Source organism: Plecotus auritus, assembly GCF_963455305.1.
Source record: "Plecotus auritus genome assembly, chromosome: 12".
NCBI lineage: Eukaryota > Metazoa > Chordata > Mammalia > Chiroptera > Vespertilionidae > Plecotus > Plecotus auritus.
The window spans coordinates 27839630-27859293 of NC_137778.1; the positions used below are offsets into that span (position 1 = coordinate 27839630).

The window sequence follows — 19664 nt, forward strand, 5'->3', positions numbered from 1 at the left end:
GAATTCAGGCTTCACTGTCATATAGACTTAATCTTTATCCTAATTCAGTTACTTGAAATGTTCTCTAAAATAGTTTCAATTCCTCCTACAATCTTAGATCTGTTAATTAATAATAATGATGGCAATTATTGAAGTACTAGAGGCCCGGTGCATGAAATTCGTGCACGGGTAGGGTCACTAGGCCTGGCCGGCAATCAGGGCTGATCTGGGCCTTTCAGCTGCCGGGCCAGGGCCTTCCTTCCCCGGCTGCCGGCTGCCGGCTGCCAGCTGGAGCCTTCCTTCGTTCCGCACTGCCCCTTGGTGGTCAGCACACATCATAGCGAGCCATCAAACTCCTAGTCTTGTGATCGAACTCCCAGGCAAACTCCCGAGGGCACACTTTGCATATTAGCCTTTTATATATATAGATATGTACATTGAGTGCCAGGCAGCATGCTAATTGCTATTTATTACATCCCTGTCTAATCTTTACAACAGCTCAGGCAAGGAGCCATTAAAAGTAAGAAAACTGAAGCTTATCAAGTTAAGCAACTTGCCCACGGTTATCTTCCTACCACCCAATGTCTACTTCTACTTCTACCCATCTTTCTTTCTTCCCTCCATTACACTGAAGAAAGTGGCCTTTTTGCGTAGTCCAGCCAGTCCATTTTGCTCTGGCCCCATCCCTGTTGTTTCTCAAGGATTTCTTTGCTCTCCTCTCTCTTCCCTTCTACTGGATCATTTTGTCATCTTATGAACGTTATCTAGAATCTCCAAAGTTAAACTCTCATTGGCCCCACATCACATTCCAACTACTGCCCATTTCTCACTTCCCATCATACATGCTTCTCAAAAGACTCTTCACTCTTCACTTTCCCATCTTGTCAAGATCGCCAGTGGTCTTCACATCGCCACATCCAGTGGGCCTTCCTTGTCCTTCATCCTCAGCAGTGTCTGGGTCCTGCTTTGTGAAACTTCCCTTTTGTATTATTTTCTATATGAACATCTCAAGTATCTCAGCTCAGGTATCACTCCCTCAAGAGCCTTTTCCTGACAAAATGATCAAAGAAGCTCTTTCCCCATCCTCTCATTTCTGTGTTAGCACCCCAATCATTTATTTATCTGCCTTCTTCCACAAGAGGTTAGTCTCCAGAAACCAAGAACTTGGTCGTATTCAAAGTTGTGCCTACAGTGCCTGGCACAGTAGGTTCTCAATAGATGTTTGTTTAATAAATGAGTTATAAGGGTCAGAGCCAGTGTTCAAACACATATGTGTCTTCCTCTATTTCCTGGGCTGTATTTTATTTTCAATCTTAATTTTTCAACAATGTCTTAAATTTATATATAATCTTTACCATTTCAGCATCCTTTCACATATACAGTGTATAGTACAGGGTGGGGCAAAAGTAGCTTTACAGTTGTAAATATAGAAAATAATACAATAATTGACAAATAATAATACAAGAATAAACAGTTTCATGCATTCACACTGTAAACTTTTGCCCCACCCTGTATTTATTATAAACTCAAGATATATATATATACACACACACATGCACATATATAGTATTATATGCTTATATTACAACATTGTTGGTAGGAACCTATGCTATGTGGGAAATTTTTTAATAACCTATATAAGATCAAAATGTCTTTTAAATTGCAGTATTTTATGTAGATGAAGATGCCTGCCTTCATAGTTAAGATTGAGTTAAGAAATTCTTAGTACACATGTATTATACTACAACATATCTCATTGAAGTACTTCTCATGTATGTATACACACACACACACACGAGAAGTATTTATTATTGGGAAAAGAAACTTTTAATGTCCCCGTATTAACAAGTTTTATATTATTTTTCATTATCAAATAGCCTATGTTCTGTAGAAACAAATTATATGCTATACTTAAAATGAATAGAGTTTCCTTAACCGTATTTTTTTCCTATTACTGGGTCTTAACTAATGATCTGTTGGTAACTAGTAAATCAGAAGGATAGCATATGTGCTGTTAGAGATTGTCATTTCTAAAAGATATTTTAACTTCTAAAGTTTCTGTGATGACAAATTAAATTAACTTTATAGGATATAAAATAAAGATATAATCAAGGTAAGAATGTGCATTTAACGTTTTCTTTTTTTAAAAAAATATATTTTATTGATTTTTTACAGAGAGGAAGAGAGAGGAATAGAGAGTTAGAAACATCGATGAGAGAGAGACATCGATCAGCTGCCTCCTGCACGCCCCCTACTGGGGATGTGCTCGCAACCCAGGTACATGCCCTTGACCGGAATCGAACCTGGGACCCTTCAGTCCGCAGGCTGACGCTCTATCCACTGAGCCAAACCGGTTAGGGCAAACGTTTTCTTTTAACACTTAATATTTTCTTTATTTAGTAACCTTTCTAACTGACAGGGACTTGGATGGGCCCCAGGGATAGAGAAACAATTCTTTTTCTCTCAAGAAAGTTATAGTTCAGGATTAAAATGTCATTATTTGAGATGACTTAAAGCATAATTATTATTCCTTATTTCAACTTTCTCTTTTTGAAAATATTTATGATTAATAGTATTATTTGGCTTAGAAAAGGCATTAAGGAATCAATACCAAGTACTATGTCAACTCTGGGACATCAGTGGTTTTGTAACTGGACAACCAAGGGATCAGGCTGCCTGTCACTACTTCGGCCAATTAAGCAGAGACAGGGTTGAATCATATAGGAGCATTTATTCCAGTCCTGCCGGCAGTGTTGGAAAGCAGAAGGTCATCCACAAAAATCTGCTCTGCACCCTACATAAGCCAGCTCTTATATTGGGTAGAAGGATGAAGAGTACATGAGCAAGTAGGAATTACAGGTATGGGAAAGTGGGCATGGGATAATCATTACAGATTACAAGTCATGTGGACTCGGGGGGAGTCACAGAGATCAGGCGCCTGGGGACCAGATTACAGGTAATAGGGGGTTTTAAAGATCAGGGGCCTTCACTACTAGGTGCCCGGAGGTTGTAAACCTGTCCATAATGATAGGCAGTTCTCAGAAATAGGATGGACTGCCTTTTGATGTTAGCGCTCAAGTCCTAGGGCGTTTATCTCTCAGTGAGGTTAGAATGTGCTTTCTCTAATCAGAACAGAACCATCATGGTTAACACAGCATGATTAATATTTCTTATAATCATAGCTGGTCCCAAATATTTTATTTCTGCCCCAAACAGTCTTCTACATGTTCCTGCCTACTTTTGTGTTATTCCCACACCTTGATTAAATGTGCGTGCATGCATGTGAGTATTCCAATGAAATAAACATCTTAAACAGTTCTGAATTGTCCTTAATCTTAAGAGGACACAAAATCAATCATCTTTGGAAAAGAATGCCATGCTATGTTAAATGATAAACACTTTTTTTTTTCATTTTATGCCTAGCAGTACAATTTTTTTTTAATTTTTTATTGATTTCAGAGAAGAAGGGAGAGGGAGAGAGAGATTGAAACATCAATGATGAGAGAGAATCATTGATCGGCTGCCTCCTGCATACTCCCTACTGGGTATCCATCCAGTCCGCAACCCAGGCATGTGCCCTTGACCGGAATCAAACCTGGGACACTTCAGTCCACAGGCTGACACTCTTTCCACTGAGCCAAACCAGCTAGGGCACAGTGCAATTTTTGACAAAGAATTGCATTATTATTGAAATACACTTCCTGAATTACATAGGTTGTTTAATAAAATACTGCATTGTAATGGTAAGTCACTAGAATTTTTGTACAGTAAATTCTTTATTATAACAATAAGCTCTTTGGAAGGATGAGTCCAGAAGGCAACTCATTGTGGCTTTGTAATAGAGATAATGCTTCTTTAAAAACACATCTATGTCCTTCAAAACATAATTTGAATAACCGTGAGATTTGAGGAAACCTATTTTATAAAGGGAGGGAGGGAGGGAGAAGGGAGGGAGGGAGGGAGGGAGGGAATAGCTATTGATGAGTTCTCCAAACATTTAATAGAGTTTTAGATTACAAAGATTTGTTCAAATGGATTACGTTTTCTCATTTTAAACGCAAGAAACCTCCATTGATGATTATTTGAAAATGGAGACGATGTCTGGAGTTAATATAGTTTTGTAGATTTTACCTGTAGGAATTTTAGGTCAATATACAGTCTTTCAGTAGTAGCCCAAGTCACTTGGTAATCTCTTAACTACTTAGTGCCTTCATCAATTAAATAGAACTCAGAGCTATTTCAAAGAGACAAGTGTGGCTCTATAATAGAATCTAATTTCAAATGCTATTTGTTTTTATATTCGAGAAGAATATTAGTAATTTTCTAAACATTATACTTCTGTTATTAAAGTGAATTATTGGCCCTCATAAATTCTATGTCTATGCCGGTTTTTATGTAAAAGCTACATATTTCTATGGCCTCATTTTAGACTAGTGAGGCACAATGGCACAATCAACAAATGCTTTTTATGCCCTTCAATTAAGTTAAAGATTAAAGTCTTTTTAATAGATTTATAAACAGGAGCATAGTTAATGACTTCTTGAATATCTTCTCTTTTGTGGACATAAGTCAGCATCCTATCTCATGTAATGTAACATACACACACATACACACATATATTTTAAGCCTATTTTTTTTGTTTGTTTGTTTAGCTTTACCTAAAGTTGATACATCCCACTTTTTCAGATATTCTTTCCTTTTCAGGTTTTTCCAGCCAAAATCAAAGCACCTTCATATTAGCCGGTCAGAAATTAAAAGGCAAAAGCAATCTTAAAAATTAATCCAAATTGGTGTGGACAGTATCAAGTGGCTAATTTAGAGCCCCTCAAATGAGAAAGGAGAGGTGGGGGCTTCTAGGAGCATAGTTAGGCAAGTAAATTTTTTTTTAAATATATTTTATTGATATTTTTACAGAGAGGAAGGGAGAGGGATAGAGAGCTAGAAACATCGATGAGAGAGAAACATCGATCAGCTGCCTCCTGCACACCTCCCGCTGGGGATGTGCCCGCAACCAATGTACGTGCCCTTGACCGGAATCGAACCCAGGACCCTTCAGTCCGCAGGCTGATGCTCTATCCACTGAGCCAAACCGGTTTCGGCGGCAAGTAAATTTTTAAATTGCAACTGTAACTTAAAATTACATTTTTTCAAATTGATACAAGAAACCCATAAAGCTATGTTTACATGGGTATTAAAACTTCATGCTGAGATAGCTTTGAGGTGGTAAATGAACAGGAATTCTTAAAAGTCTCTAAAACATTTTTTAAAGATTTTTGGGTTTTAAGGACTTTATAAATATTGAATTATTATAATTAACTTATTCTCTGTTACACAAAGGGGAAAAAGAAACTATTACAATTTCTTACTGTTGTAACTTGCCTATTTCTCTTAAAGTCTGGGAGAGTAAAGTACTGTCTGCCATCAGCAAGTGGGTATCATAGTCATTTAAAATAAATCAATTTGTAATCTTTCCTCATCCTACATGCTTGAAATAACTAATATAGATATACAGTTGACTCTTGAACAATGCAGGGGTAGGGGCACCAATCTCCAAGGCAGTCAAAAATCTGCATATAACTACAGTCAGCCCTGTACATACACAGGTTCCCACCGGGAATTTATCCTTGAACAACACAGTTCCAACGTGCTGGCTATTGAAAAATGCGTGTGACCAATCCGCGCAGTTCAGACCCAAGTCGTTCAAGGGTCAAGACACCTGTGTGTGAGTTTGAAATTCCACCTAAAACCCTATTCTGCCCTTAATCTCAAGAATGTACGCTGCATTCCCATCTCCAGGGAGAGTTCTCCTCACCGTTGCCCAGCTTTGCTTATAAGTCCCAGTTTGTTGGGTTGGCACAACCCCAACATAATGAACATCCCAAAATGAAAATACCCCACTCTAAGTACTTCTGTGCCCTTTTCAAAGAGAAGCCAACACTATAGCAGTCAACCTGAGAACAGGAATGTGTGCAAGGTGAGAAGTGATGATTTGTGTGAAATAACCAAAAACCTTGCCCTTGATCAGCTACTTTCAAAGTAAAATCACTGAATATAAAAGATGAGAAAGCATGTAAAGAGCTTTTCCTAGTATTTTTCATCGCTAAAGGTGTTGTATCATTGGCATTAGTCGTAACACAGAATCCCACTTATACAAGCCATTCATTCCCGCTATGGTAAAGGAAGGTATGATTGGCTGTGGCATTATTTTGGTGCAACGACAATTAGTCGCCTGTGCATAGGCATAACTCTCTATGAATTATGTTAGAGCCCCAGGAGGTCAAACAAAAAGCATGCATGAGAAGTGTGCTAGGTATGATAGGGATCTCTTCACTGTTTAGATTAGGTGGCAGGAGCCAGGATTTCCTAGGTATTTTTAGGGAAGGTTCTATTATTTTCATATGTCAGAACAATAACAACACCAACTGTGTAAGAGTCACCATACTGTTCTTGTAAGAGACTTGGAAATATAATCTCAAGGCAGACAGATGTTAAAAGGCTAGCCATTGTTCTTATTTTACAAAAATAATCATGACAAAGAAAGTTACAGAGATAGACTGAAAAAAGTTATCAATAGAGACAGAAATCTTATTCAGATATTCTGTTTCTGAGGTCATTGCGCCCAAATGACTTTTAAAAATTCAGGAGTTAAGTTCATATTTAAATTAATGTTGCTGAATTTAATAAACATAATTGCCAGTCCTTAAATTAAGGGAGGGAAATGCTTATATACATCAGCACTTTTAAAAAGTTTCGTTATGTTGCTTTGAAAATAGTTACTTTAATTTAAAACATGATAATAGGGTACAAGTCAGAAAACTATTTGTTAAGCTTGTATACTTCTTTCCAATGTACACTTACTTTGTTTAGTATCAACTCAATGTGCCCAGAAAGAGCTCAGCCCCATTCTATGAAAATGATAAGGAAATACTTCATGTCATCATCAGAAGACTGCATCCGGTTGACCAGAGGGACTTAAGTCAGTCTGTATCTTGACAATCTAAAATTAGCCTTAGATAGATGTAAGTAGAAAATGAATTCACCTTGGGTTGGTTGGTTGGTTGGTTTATTTGTTTGTTTTTACGGATCCATAATATATCATATTCTCAAGGACCAAGAGAACTTGTAAAATTTAAGAGTGGAGATTTACTTTAGTACCTATTCTTCCAGTGCTACATGCAATGTTGGTACAGTGCACAGTATACTGAGGTTCTGAATGCTCGGGCACCATATAGCTATGAAATATTTATCTGCCTGTGTTGATCACTGAAATTACTGAGTTAGTGACTGAAAGTATTCTCATAACACTGTCCAATATAGAGGTTTGAAATGTTATCATAACCCAAGAAAATGCTTTTTTGTTGTATATTTGATAGCATAAACTTACTGAGAATCAAAATTTCAAACTTTCATGCTTTGCTGTTTTAAATCATACACTTTTAATTTGTTTAAATAGTATTTCTATTATCCATTCTTGTACCCACAATTTTGGAAATATGTTACTTAGTTTGATTTTGCTACAAACAAGTCTTAACTTTTCAACCACTATTTTATTTTTATCAACCAAAGGTAATTTGTAGATTATTTAACCTAAATATTGAGACAAGTAAATGAATAAGTAGACATGACATAACTTGGAAACTTTACATCAAGCTTCTTATATTTGATAAGACTTTTGAGGTTTTTTTTACAACAAACATTTATCCCCCTCTTATATAAAATAATAAAAGAAAGTGAAAAGTTGCAAAACTATATCAAAATATTCCTAAACTATATTATTTATTTAAGCACTTTGGAGATAAGGTTTTAACAGAAGATTAACCATAATTTTCCATTTATGAGAGACTGGTATGTCAGTAGAGGTAGTGTGCACATTAGGTAGCCATATTACCTCATTGACTATGTCCATATGTCAGATTGCTGTGTTTTATGAAGAAAGATAGAGTCCATTTTGTTATAGTACTCATGATAATTTTAGATTCTATTCCATCTCTTGAACTTGTTCATTTTGATAGTGTATTATCACTTTGTTATTCTGGTTGGTGCTTAAATTACAGTAACTGGAGGTCATTATTCATATTTTAACTGGACTCAAAAGTTTTTAGTACCAGCATTAACTTTTGAATTATGCTCAAGGTCTTAGACTTTACAGCATGTTTAGTTTCTTTTCATTTCTTATTCGTATTTTTCAGTACCTAATAGTCTCCGGCTCCCACCTCCAAGAACTCTCCTCTCTGTTCAACATCAGAAACATTTTCCTCTTTGGCATGTGCTTTCTAGTTCCCCAAGCAGTAGAAGCAAATTGGAAAGTGCAGCTGTCATTCTCGGAAGGTCATAGATCACACTGGCAGCCTGAGTAATCCAAGAGGTTTTAAGTATCATAGCTTTGAGTTTAAAGTGAAATTCGCTCTGACAGGGCTGGCAGGCCAATAGGAAAAAGAAATATTTGTGCTTGGAGAAGTGCATATGTAGAGACCAAGGGTATAACTGATGGCTGGAAGTGATTTCAGTCTAAAAAAACAAATCATTAAGAGAGTGCATAGGGGTAAAATACACAGTTCATATTTTAAAGAGTCTCAAAATTAACCAGCAACTAAGGTTAGCATTACAGAGTAATTAGCTGTGGTGTTCGGGCTTTAACTCACTCAGTACCAGACAGGACAGTTAAACCATCACTGTGAAAACATTGCTACTTACATTATAGTCTCTATGTTAAGCCTACAGCAGTCATTTTTGTACCTTAAAAAACCAAGGTATTATGACAGATTATATAAATGTTGAAGCAGTAACAGACAAACAGTTATTCAAAGGAGGTGCTAATGACTCAGTTTATTGACCTAGGGGTTACTTAAGCAGCTCGGTGAGCTCCCCGAACATTTGGTGGTGTGAAATGAGGCATTGCTTGATATTACAGAACTGCCAGCTTCAAGCAGCCTTGTGCCTCATTGAAAAAGTGGAAGTTAAAGATACCTTCATTAAAAGATTGCTGAAAAAGTTGGAGACCATTATAGATTTGAGTAAATATTCACATCGGCTTGATAACCACATCTGACAGCTTCCACCAGGCATCTATTAGGGTATTTTTTCTGTTAATTGCTGCAAATAAGGGAAAAGAAAACATCTTCTAATGGCTCAGTTGTTTCTTCTAAATCCTTGTTCTCTTCAAGAAAGCCAATTTTGAGTTGCAGGAATATAAAGCTTATAAATTCTTTCCTTGAATGTGCAGAGCAGCTAAAAAGTGTAAAATGGAAGGGGACTTGCAGCAAGATGGTAGACCGAGCTGACTCGGAAGGGCATCCTCCCATATAAATCCACAGAAAAGGTGGGCAAAATGGGACAACAACTTATAATTCCTGGCCAAGTTCACAAAACCTCACAAAGATAGGAAACACCCCAGTGACACACATGCACACAAAAAAGAAGCACCCACAGAATCCCGAGTGGGAAGTGGGTTTTGTGGTGTATAGGGGGGTGGCACTGAATTCCCTATATCGGTTGAAAAGAGATCTCCTGGTTTTAATTCACCAGCTTGCTCCATATACATGAGTGGGTTCAGAATTTAGACTGTATAGTATAACTGAGGGAACCCCAAATCCAGAAATTATTAAAATTGCTTCAGGACAGTGAAATCAGCAGGGCCTTGAAATTATAAGCAAATACAGAACCTCTCTGTAGAAATATTTCCAAAGCTCAAGGGCCAACAGACAGGCAAAAAAAACCAATAAGCCTGAACTTGAACACAATGAAAAATTACAGTGGTCATAAAGAAATGACTGTCATGAAGGAGAATCGTCAGATGCAACAGTAAGAGTCAGGATGCCCAAGAACTAGCATTAATAGAGAAAACTCAGTGAGGCTATAAAATATAGGAAAAGTAAAAGGATAGAAAACTTAATGCAGTGGTTGTATAATATGAAAAGATACCAACTGTAAACAAATTAAGATCTATAATAAAAGAAGTGTAAACTAAATTATATTACAGGAGCATCAATAAAATAGATTTTCTTTCATTTGGAATAAGTTCGTGACTATTTTACACATACTTCCCTCATTCGTACAGATTAGTTTTTCTCGGAAGCATCTCAGTATAGTAACTAAATTAAAAGGATCTGTCAATGTTACTTTTCCCATTAGAACTGACAAATGTCTTCTTCTTTTTTTTTTTTTAAGTAAACTCCACATGAGTACTTTAAACACAACTTCCCACTACTCATATCATTTATCCCTGATTTTTGGAGGAAATATTACTTAGCTTGATTTCACTAAAAATATGATTCCTTAGTATTCTTAGGCATTTAGTTTTATAATAAAAGGAAAATTGATAATCACATATGAAAGATTAAAATAAAAGTAAATGGAAAATTACAGCTAAACTTGATATATATTGGTGAAGCTCATTAAAAGACTGCAAACTTAAATCGTACACCTATGGATGAGGACAGTGGGGGGCAGAGGGTGGGGTGAGAACCGGGTGGAGGGGAGCTATGGGGGAAAAAAAGAGGAACAGTTGTAATAATCTGAACAATAAAGATTTATTAAAAAAAAAAAAAAAAAAGACTGCATACCTGCTCATTTTCTCAATAATACAAAGGCTCAAGTCCAAAGCAATAAGTAACACCTTCAAGCAACCCAAAATATATATTTATTACATATAAATTTGTAGGAATGAGACCCTGTCAACAGTTCAATGAACATAATAGAAGCCATTCTACAACAGTAGTACCTTAGCATGCATGTACATTACATTTTTCAGTGTCCAAGACAACGTCTTCCTAGCCTTTTCATAGGCCCTAGTTACAACACTTTGCATATGCCTGATATTCCTATTTAGCTCTAAGTAAATTATTTCACACTTATAAAATGAAGACATCATTTATATGAGAGAGCAATGTAAACCACATTTTGTCGCAGGTAAATAGCTGAAAATTTTAAATTTTATAAAGCTTGCTTTCTAACTTTGCAAAAGGGCAATACTCAGTGATAAGACAAGCCCTCCATCTAGTGGTTGGTCTGAAAATTACGAACCTTTAGATCTTGATTTAATAATACTATGCCACTATACAAACATTAGGTAAAATTTTATAGGCATTGTCTCATTTGACCAACACTTCTCTTGTGACTATCTATAATAATAAAAGGATAATATGCTAATTAGACCAGACAGCCAAACAACCTTCCGGACAAAGCCACAGAGGCTGAGGCAGAGGCGGTTAGGGGTGATCAGGCAGGCAGGCGGGCGAGTGGTTAGGTGCGATCAGGCAGGCCGAGTAGTTATCCAGCGGTCCTGGATTGCGAGAGGGATGTCCGACTGCCAGTTTAAGCCCAATCCCGCAGGAATCAGGCCTAAACTGGCAGTTGGACATCCCTCAAGGGGCTCCAGATTGCGAGAGGATGCAGGCCTGGCTGAGGGACCCTCCCTCCCCCATGCATGAATATCATGCACCAGGCCTCTAGTATATAAGAATATCAAGAAAAAAATGTTCGCTTCTGCCAGAACAGTCCAGCCCTTTCTATTGAATACAGAGGCAAGCTACTGATTTCATCTACGTGGAATACCACAGACTCTAGTTATTGCATGAAGCATATTCCCATTTAAAGGGGCAAAATTTGTTTTGTTCCCAATTAACTATAACTTCTAAAATTTTCAGCCAATTTTTATATTCTTTCCCTTTATTCTCAGTTCCCAAATAGTAATAGTAAACCACACACATTTTAAAAGAAAAAAATACTATTTTTTGTTTGAAATATATATAGCATATTTGATCATTGTTTTCCTGCTGACGCCTCTCCCAGCTCTCATTAATGACTTCACATGTGGACAGCCATCATATGCTCCTAAATGTTCCCCATGCTCTTGCCTCTCAGCGCCTTCTGCTACCACAGTTATCCCTCCAAAGAACAGCAGTAAGTTGTTCCCCTTCTTAAAAGCCATGGCAACTCTCCAAAACTATGTAGCTCTTAAGAAGGCATATGAAGAACTTTCAGAATCTATCCTAACCCCCCTTTCTAAGCCTTATCTCCTGCCACTTGCTCACATCAGAAACCCAAGACTTTCACCCTAACATTCCACTTGCTGGAATTATACACAGACACGTGCATTCAGTGTAAGTCATTTTGTGGTAATGACACCTTAAAGAACTTTAAGATCAATACAGTTTTAGCCTACTTTGGCAGAGTCAGAAAAAGAATCCCGTTATATTCTATACTGGTTCCAGACCACATTATAAGTTATACATCTTGAGCTTCTTCATTTTAAGAAAAATACTGAAAAAAGTGAAGTTACCGGTATTTTAGAGAGAAAATGTGATGGTAAAGATTTTAGAGACCATATCATGAGGAAAGATTAAACAGGAGTTGTAAAATAGATATTAAAGGAGAATAAGACTTCTCGTGTGGCTCCAGAGCAGTGGTTCTCAACCTTTCTAATGCCGTGACCCTTTAATACAGTTCCTCATGTTGTGGTGACCCCCAACCATAAAATTATTTTCTTTGCTACTTCATAACTGTAATTTTGCTACTGTTAATGAATCGTAAAGTAAATATCTGTGTTTTCCTATGGTCTTAGGCTCCACAGCAGCGGTTCTCAACCTGTGGGTCGTGACATTCAAAAGGTTGAGAACTGCTAGCAGGGTTGCCTAAGACCATCGGAAAACACAGATATTTACATTACTATTCCTAACAGTAGCAAAATTACAGTTATGAAGCAGCAACGAAAATAATTTTATGGTTGGGGGTCACCACAACATGAGGAACTGTATTAAAGGGTCGCGGCATTAGAAAGCTTGAGAACCACTGCTCCAGAGGGTAAATCTAGGACTAATAGAACCAGATCTCAGAGCGGTGTAACAAGGAACTTTCTAACAGTCTGACGTGGCCATAAATGGCATGAACTGCCTCCACGGTGGAGTGAGACCTGCATTTCAGAGGTGTTCCCACGAGAATGGGATAGACCCTGCTAAGGATGCTGTTGTGGATGAAAGTGTAGACTGTAGATGATTCCTGGAAATGTGTCCAACAAAGATTCTGTGAAAGAGAACATGGCTGGAGTTTTCTTTGGTAGCACCCACTAATATATTCACTTTTTACTCTGCATTCATTTTGCTTACTTGGGAATTTCAAAGAAGGGAAAAAGTCTTGTATTGCTTTTATCTAATTTTAATAAAATAACGATAATACTTTTCACTTATGCAGCACTTTTCATCCAAGGATTTCAAAGTGCTTTACAAACATGCACTAATTAAACCTCCCCAACAGCCAGAGGTAGGTGGCTTTCCTCCCTTTCTTTGGAAATGTCAGCTCCGGCCCGGAGTTCAGTGAGAGCACCGGAGGGTCTGGGACCGCCCCCGGCTGCTGTCCCCGTGTGCTGTGCTGCATGTGATGCGCCACCTGTCATGTCTGGGTCCCACCCCCCCATCATCTCAAGTTTGAATTCTAATGACTGCTGTTAAATTTTTATGTGAAGCCTTGTTAATATCACAGGAAATTGAGTCTCCTGCTTGCTGAATGCTAATAAGAGCTCTAAGGGTTTTTATAAAATAAAACATAGGTGTAGTTTTTATATTTGTTTTTGGATTTTAAATATAAATGTTTTGTTTATGAAGAATTTGCCATTTTCCTCTCTAGGTACCCCAAAATCTTTGTTCTTGGATCATAAAACTTAATAGCAGGTGGGGTTGGAGCCCTTACCTTTCCTAGTTGTCTTTTCACAACAAATAGTAACCATTTTCGTTGAACTAAAATTATATATTTTCAAGAAGAGATCTTGCATTTTGGTATTTTTCTAATTTAAAGTTCTGAAGTATGATATCTAGACCTGAGGATGCAGGTCAAGTGATACTATATAACTAGTCCTGGAAAGGAAGAGTGGTCTAGTTGTACTGTATTCTGATCTAAAGGGACACACAGCTTCTGTGTATAGGTCAGCAGTACCAGGAAGCGGACATGCACATGCAGAGACACACATGCAGTGCGGGATTAAGGCCCCATATAAACAGCCAACTATACGCACTTACCTGAAGCAGAACAGTCACGGTGGGCAAGGGCAGGTGCACATCTCACAGCTTAGTCTCCCTTGGTTCTCAGGGTCCCTCGTGAGGGCGTGCAAGTGCCTTTCATACTGTTGCCTCCCATGGGAGAAAGAGTAAATAAATGTCCACATGTCCCAAAAGAATAGAGGTGGCTTCAAATTTTCCTCCTCCTATGGAAATTCAAGACCTTTTGTCCTTGACATTGTACTACACAGAGTTGTCTCTGTGTAAATAGGAAACCTGCAGGCTCAGAAACAAACTCATCAGAGTTCTATGTTACGTCTTACTTTCACTGACTGGGTGCAAATTCTTTCCAGCAATGTGACTGGCATTTCACAAAAACGTAATACCCGCCTGTCAACTTACTATGGAAAGTAAAACCATCAGGCAGATCAGATGTCTGTTTATTCTTTACCCTGTTAGCAAGCCCCATGAGAAAACAGTGATCAGAAGTTTGCCTATTGATCATAGAAAGAAAGAAAAAATGGGAGGTTTTGCCGTTTGAATGTATAATGACCTCAGATTCTCAGAACCTTTCTTGAGGCTCCTTCCTCACTGAGGTCAAGCCTTCCAGAACAGTCAGGTGTTGTCAGAGGTCCCCCCAAGAAATTGCTTGGGTTGGTCCTACCAGCATTGCCTCAGGAGCTTGTGGACAGACTGCCTTCGGAGGCTCCTCTTCCTCCTTTAGATAGAATTAGTCATACTGTCACAGTTCTGTGAGAGGTTCAGTGTTCAGGGTGCTTTTGTATAGTTCTTCACTGATCTGCTGTGTGCTTCTCATTTCCAAGTTCTTAAAAGAGATCTCACCATAGCCCCTAGATTGAGAAACAAAGACAAAATTGAGTTGAGTTTAACCTAAGTCTGCTGCTGCTTGACCTCAGAAGAGATGCTAAAATATGTAGGGAGTGGCATAAGTAGAAAGATGATAAAGGAAGGAGTTGAAACCCACAGCTATACCATCACTCTTTATATAGTGGAGCGTTGTTCAGATACATATTTGTTAGCCTTGGTGCTTCAGGGGGAAATTTTCTATAGCAATTTTCCTCTGATTCTAAAATGATACAGGTGTGGCTGAGCTCATGGACTCCGCTAGTTTCTGAGATATCTTTAAAGCTGCCTTTAGACTAATATTTCTCTTCATCATAAAATTTAATCTTCCCATAAAACCAAGGTAGGAGGGGTATGCTAATATTTTGCCACTGTAAGATAAAATTCAAACTTAAAATTTTCAATCAACTTTCAGAAATTATAGACGGAGCCCATCACTCATTATAAATGCTAACCTAGACTTAAGTTTCAGAAATTCCATTCCGCTGAGAGGTAGGTGCACATGACTAATATGCCCTATATGTATTATGACTCTTTACATTTTAGTTCTAAGTCCTATCCCAAAACACACACACACACACACACACACGTTATTTAAAACCTTAATAATTTTAAGTTATAATATGTTTTCATCTCATTTTGAGCTGTGAGAGTAAGTTAGTGGCTATTTGGCTATATTGTTTAATCATATTGAGATTTTGCTTGTAAGAGAAAAGTATTTTCCATCTAATAATGTAATCATTTAAATATATTTATGTTTTCAGAGCTTCCATTTCTGCATTATAAGCCCTTCCCTTTGATGGAAAGCGAGCTCACTGGCATTCACTGCATGAGCCGTGCATGAGCATGTTGCAGCTGCCATATCTGCCTGGCAAAGCTCGTGACTTTGCTAAGTGTTGGGTAATTCTCTGAACCTTAAAAGGTGCTCTGGAGAACAGATTCTCTTCTAAATAGTTTGCTAATGGAACAATGATTTGTTTAAGGTAATAATATTCAAAGTCGTCCACTATCAAGTTATTTTTACAACTGGAGGTTATCTTTGGACTTCTATTTCCATGGAATAAATTGAATCAAAATGTATAATTAACTTGCTGCTACTCAGACATGTGCTACTGAGTACATGTGTGCACTGCGGAGCCAGAAGAAGGGCCGCAGATCCAGTCTGGCTCACTGTGACGTTCCGGAAGATGTCCTGTCTTCCTCCTTTACTCACATGCTTAGTGTGCAGTGTGGCCCTGAGTGAGCATTTACTGTTAAAATGCAACTGCATGTCCGTATACTAGTGTATCAGTCCTACATGTTCATGTGAAGGAGATCTCATTATAAACAGCAGAACTCACTTTTCCAGCTTTAGCATTCCCTCACATTGTATTTCAGATCATTGCTAGCATGTAAAATCTTTTCAGATTCTGGCATAAAAGCCATATATGCATGTAATTTATTGAAACTTTTCTGATCTGTCCTCCTCTTTATCTTTAATGGTTTTACCCTGATGACAGTGGTTCCCAACATTTTTAATGCACATCATTAGAAGTAAATATCATACACATTTTATGGCTATATTGATTTTTTAAAGGATTGGTAATATCCACATCAATCACGTCCACTGCTAGGAAGAGAATCTTGAAGGTGTAAAGTTCCAGGCCTCTTACTTGACCTGCATTGTGGATGTGTGATGAAAAATATAACATTTCTTTTTCTCTTTCTAGCCTTGGAATGGATGGCTTTGGCCAGCCAGTTGGCATTCTTGGACGCCCAGCGACAGCATATGGATTCCGCCCTGATGAACCTTACTACTATGGCTACGGATCTCGATAAAGTCGTCCCTTTCCATATGTGCTCTTAGCTTAGAAGAAACCTGTGTGGGTTGGGTTGACTTTGAATATTGAGCTAATAATGCATGTTGATACTATTGCAAGTCTGTGCTTGTTTTTTCGTTTCATGTTGTTAGCTGCAGGTTAACTGCACCCCCTACGTCCCCTGTTAATTAGAGTGGATGCTTGACACTGTTCATCATCGAACCATATCTTGATGCTGGATAACATTTCCCTTGAGACTCAGAAGTGGATGCTGAAAAGCAACTAGACTGGAAAACAAACACTACATTATGTACATTAAGTGACTAATTTAATTTCTATTAAAAAGAAACATAAAGTACAAATGAATTAGAGAAAGTCATGTGTTTCTATTTAATGTGTTTCATTAGGAGTTACATGCTTATATAGGGTGCATATGAATTTTATTTTTCCCTGCCTCATTTCCCCCCTTGTAAACTCTTGAGTATTTCATGTGGCATGTGCTACCCTGAAAATTTATAAAAAGACGTCACCTTTTTATTCCATGCCATGTGCCTGAAAAGTTGCTTCCCAAAGTTACTAACTATGAGTTTTCAATTAACAATGGAACGTATGCCATATGTTGTTATATATGAGTATAGTCTCTTCAACCATTTGCATTCATGTCTTTCTGATTTTAATATAGAAAGTCTGGGACATCTATTAGTATGCATGAAACTAGATTAGTATTGGGCTTTTAAATTTTATGATTTGTGAAATCCAAAGTATGGTAAGGCTAATTTTCCTCTCTTTGATGAAAAATAAGAACAATATTTTGCTCACTAAGATACTTGTTTCCCATTTGTTCACTTGTTATAAGATAGATTTAGGTAGTAAGAAATGGAAAGACTTCATAATTAATCATGAGTTTTGAAAATAGCTCAATGTTATAATGCTTAAAGTTTACTAAAGCAAATAAAATAGCAATAATCTGTAGCTATTTCCTTGAGCACTTGCTGTGGAAGGAATTATGTAAGGCTTTGAAGGGAATGCATAGATCAAATACAACTTCTGTCCTTGAGTTTAATTTTTTTAATTTAATAAATCTTTATTGTTCAGATTGTTACAATTGTTCCTCTTATTTCCCCCATAGCTCCCCTCCACCCGGTTCCCACCCCACCCTCTGCCCTTACCTCCCCTCCACTGTCCTCATCCATAGGTGTATGATTTCTGTCCAGTCTCTTCCCACACCTCCCACACCTCTTTCCCCCCGAGAATTGTCAGTCCACTCCCTTTCTATGCCCCTGATTCTATTATATTCACCAGTTTATTCTGTTCGTCAGATTTTTTTATTCACTTGATTTTTAGATTCACTTCATATATATGTATTCGTTGTTCATAATTTTTATCTTTACCTTTTTCTTCTTCCTCCTCTTCTTAAAGAATACCTTTCAGCATTTCATATAATACTGGTTTGGTGGTGATGAGCTCCTTTAGCTTTTTCTTATCTGTGAAGCTATTTATCTGACCTTCAATTCTGAATGATAGCTTTGCTGGGTAGAGTAATCTTGGTTGTACGTTCTTGCTATTCATCACTTTGAAAATTTCTTGCCACTCCCATCTGGCCTGCATAGTTTCTGTTGAGAAATCAGCTGACAATCATATGGGTGTTCCCTTGTAGGTAATTAACTGTTTTTCTCTTGCTGCTTTTAATATTCTCTCTTTGTCTTTTGCTCTTGGCATTTTAATTATGATGTGTCTTAGTGTGGTCCTCTTTGAATTCCTTTTGTTTGGGGTTCTCTGTGCTTCCTGGACTCATAAGTCTATTTCTTTCACCAGGTGGGGGAAGTTTTTGGTCATTATTTCTTCAAATAGGTTTTCAGTATCTTGCTCTCTCTCTTCTTCTGGCACCCCCATAATTCTGATGTTGGTACACTTAAAGTTGTCCCAGAGGCTCCTTACACTATCTTCAAGTTTTTGGATTCTTTTTGCTTTTTGCTTTTCCGATTGAGTGTTTTTTGTTTCTTTGTATTTCAAATCTTTGACTTGATTCTTGTGTTCCTCTAGTCTGTTGTTGGGTCTCTATATAATATTTTTTATTTCAGTCAGGGTATGTTTAATTTCTAGTTGGTCCTTTTTCATATCCTCGAGGGTCTCGCTAAATTTATCGGCCTTTTCTAGGATATTCTTGAAAAGCCTTATAACCATGGTTTTGAACTCTATATCCAGTCATTTGTTTTCCTCCATTTCTTTCATTTGTGATCTGTTTCTTTGCTCTGCATTTTCGCTGCTTCCCTGAGTTGGTAGAGTAGCTTTGTGTGGTAGGTGTCCTATAGGGCCCAGTGGCTCAGCCTCCCCCAGTTACCTGAGGTGGAAACTTTTGGTGCACCCCTTTGTGGACTGTGTGCACAGCCTTGTTGGAGTTAAGTCTTGATTGTTGTTGGTATCACTGGGAGGAATTGACCTCCAGGCCAATTGGCTGTGCAGATCAGCTGTGTCTACGCTGGGAGAACTCCTGTGCTGGAGATACCCTTATGAGACAAGAATTGCTAAATTGCAAAAGCCTCTGTGCTCAGCTTGGATGGGGTGGAGTCTCAGGGCGGAGCAGACAGCCTTGGCTTCCCGTCAGCCCTGCCCTATGAGGCCCCTGGGTCTCAGTGTCCCTCAGTAATCGCTGCAAGCACCTCTGAGAGAAAGCCGACCTTGAGTTCCCGTCAGCTGCTAGACAGTCCAGTTTCTCCCCGAATGAGTCTGGGTTCCCAGAAACTCGCCCGGAACTGGAGGTCAGCGCAGTCAGGAGCTTCCATCTCCCTCCCGCTTTAGAAAGCCAGCCGTGCACTCAGCCGCCCGTGCACTCAGCAGTCAGTCCTCTCTGTGCACGCGCGCCTCTGGACCTCTGCCTTCCACAGCTCCCCTGAGTCTCAGTGTACTTTCTCTTTTCCTGACAGTCCAGATTCCCCCCCGAATGAGTCTGGATTCCCAGAGTCTCGCCCAGGACTGGAGTTCAGTGCAGTCGGGAGCTTCCATCTCCCTCCCACTTGGGAAAGCCACCATGCAC

General features: G+C 38.3%; 1 protein-coding gene across 2 annotated transcripts in view; it reads left to right on the forward strand.

The window, feature by feature from the left end:
- The window catches only part of KIFAP3 (kinesin associated protein 3), a 124064-nt gene extending 106340 nt beyond the window's left edge, over window positions 1-17724 (forward strand). Inside the window, exons 20-21 of one of the 2 annotated variants that reach the window (XM_080649122.1) lie at window positions 13168-13236; window positions 16541-17724. In XM_080649122.1, the coding sequence (XP_080505248.1) occupies window positions 13168-13213 (46 nt within the window). In that variant the 3' untranslated portion in view covers window positions 13214-13236; window positions 16541-17724. The remainder of the gene's footprint in view (window positions 1-13167; window positions 13237-16540) is intronic. The other variant, XM_080649121.1, reaches the window with a different exon arrangement.
- Window positions 17725-19664: the final 1940 nt, after the last annotated feature.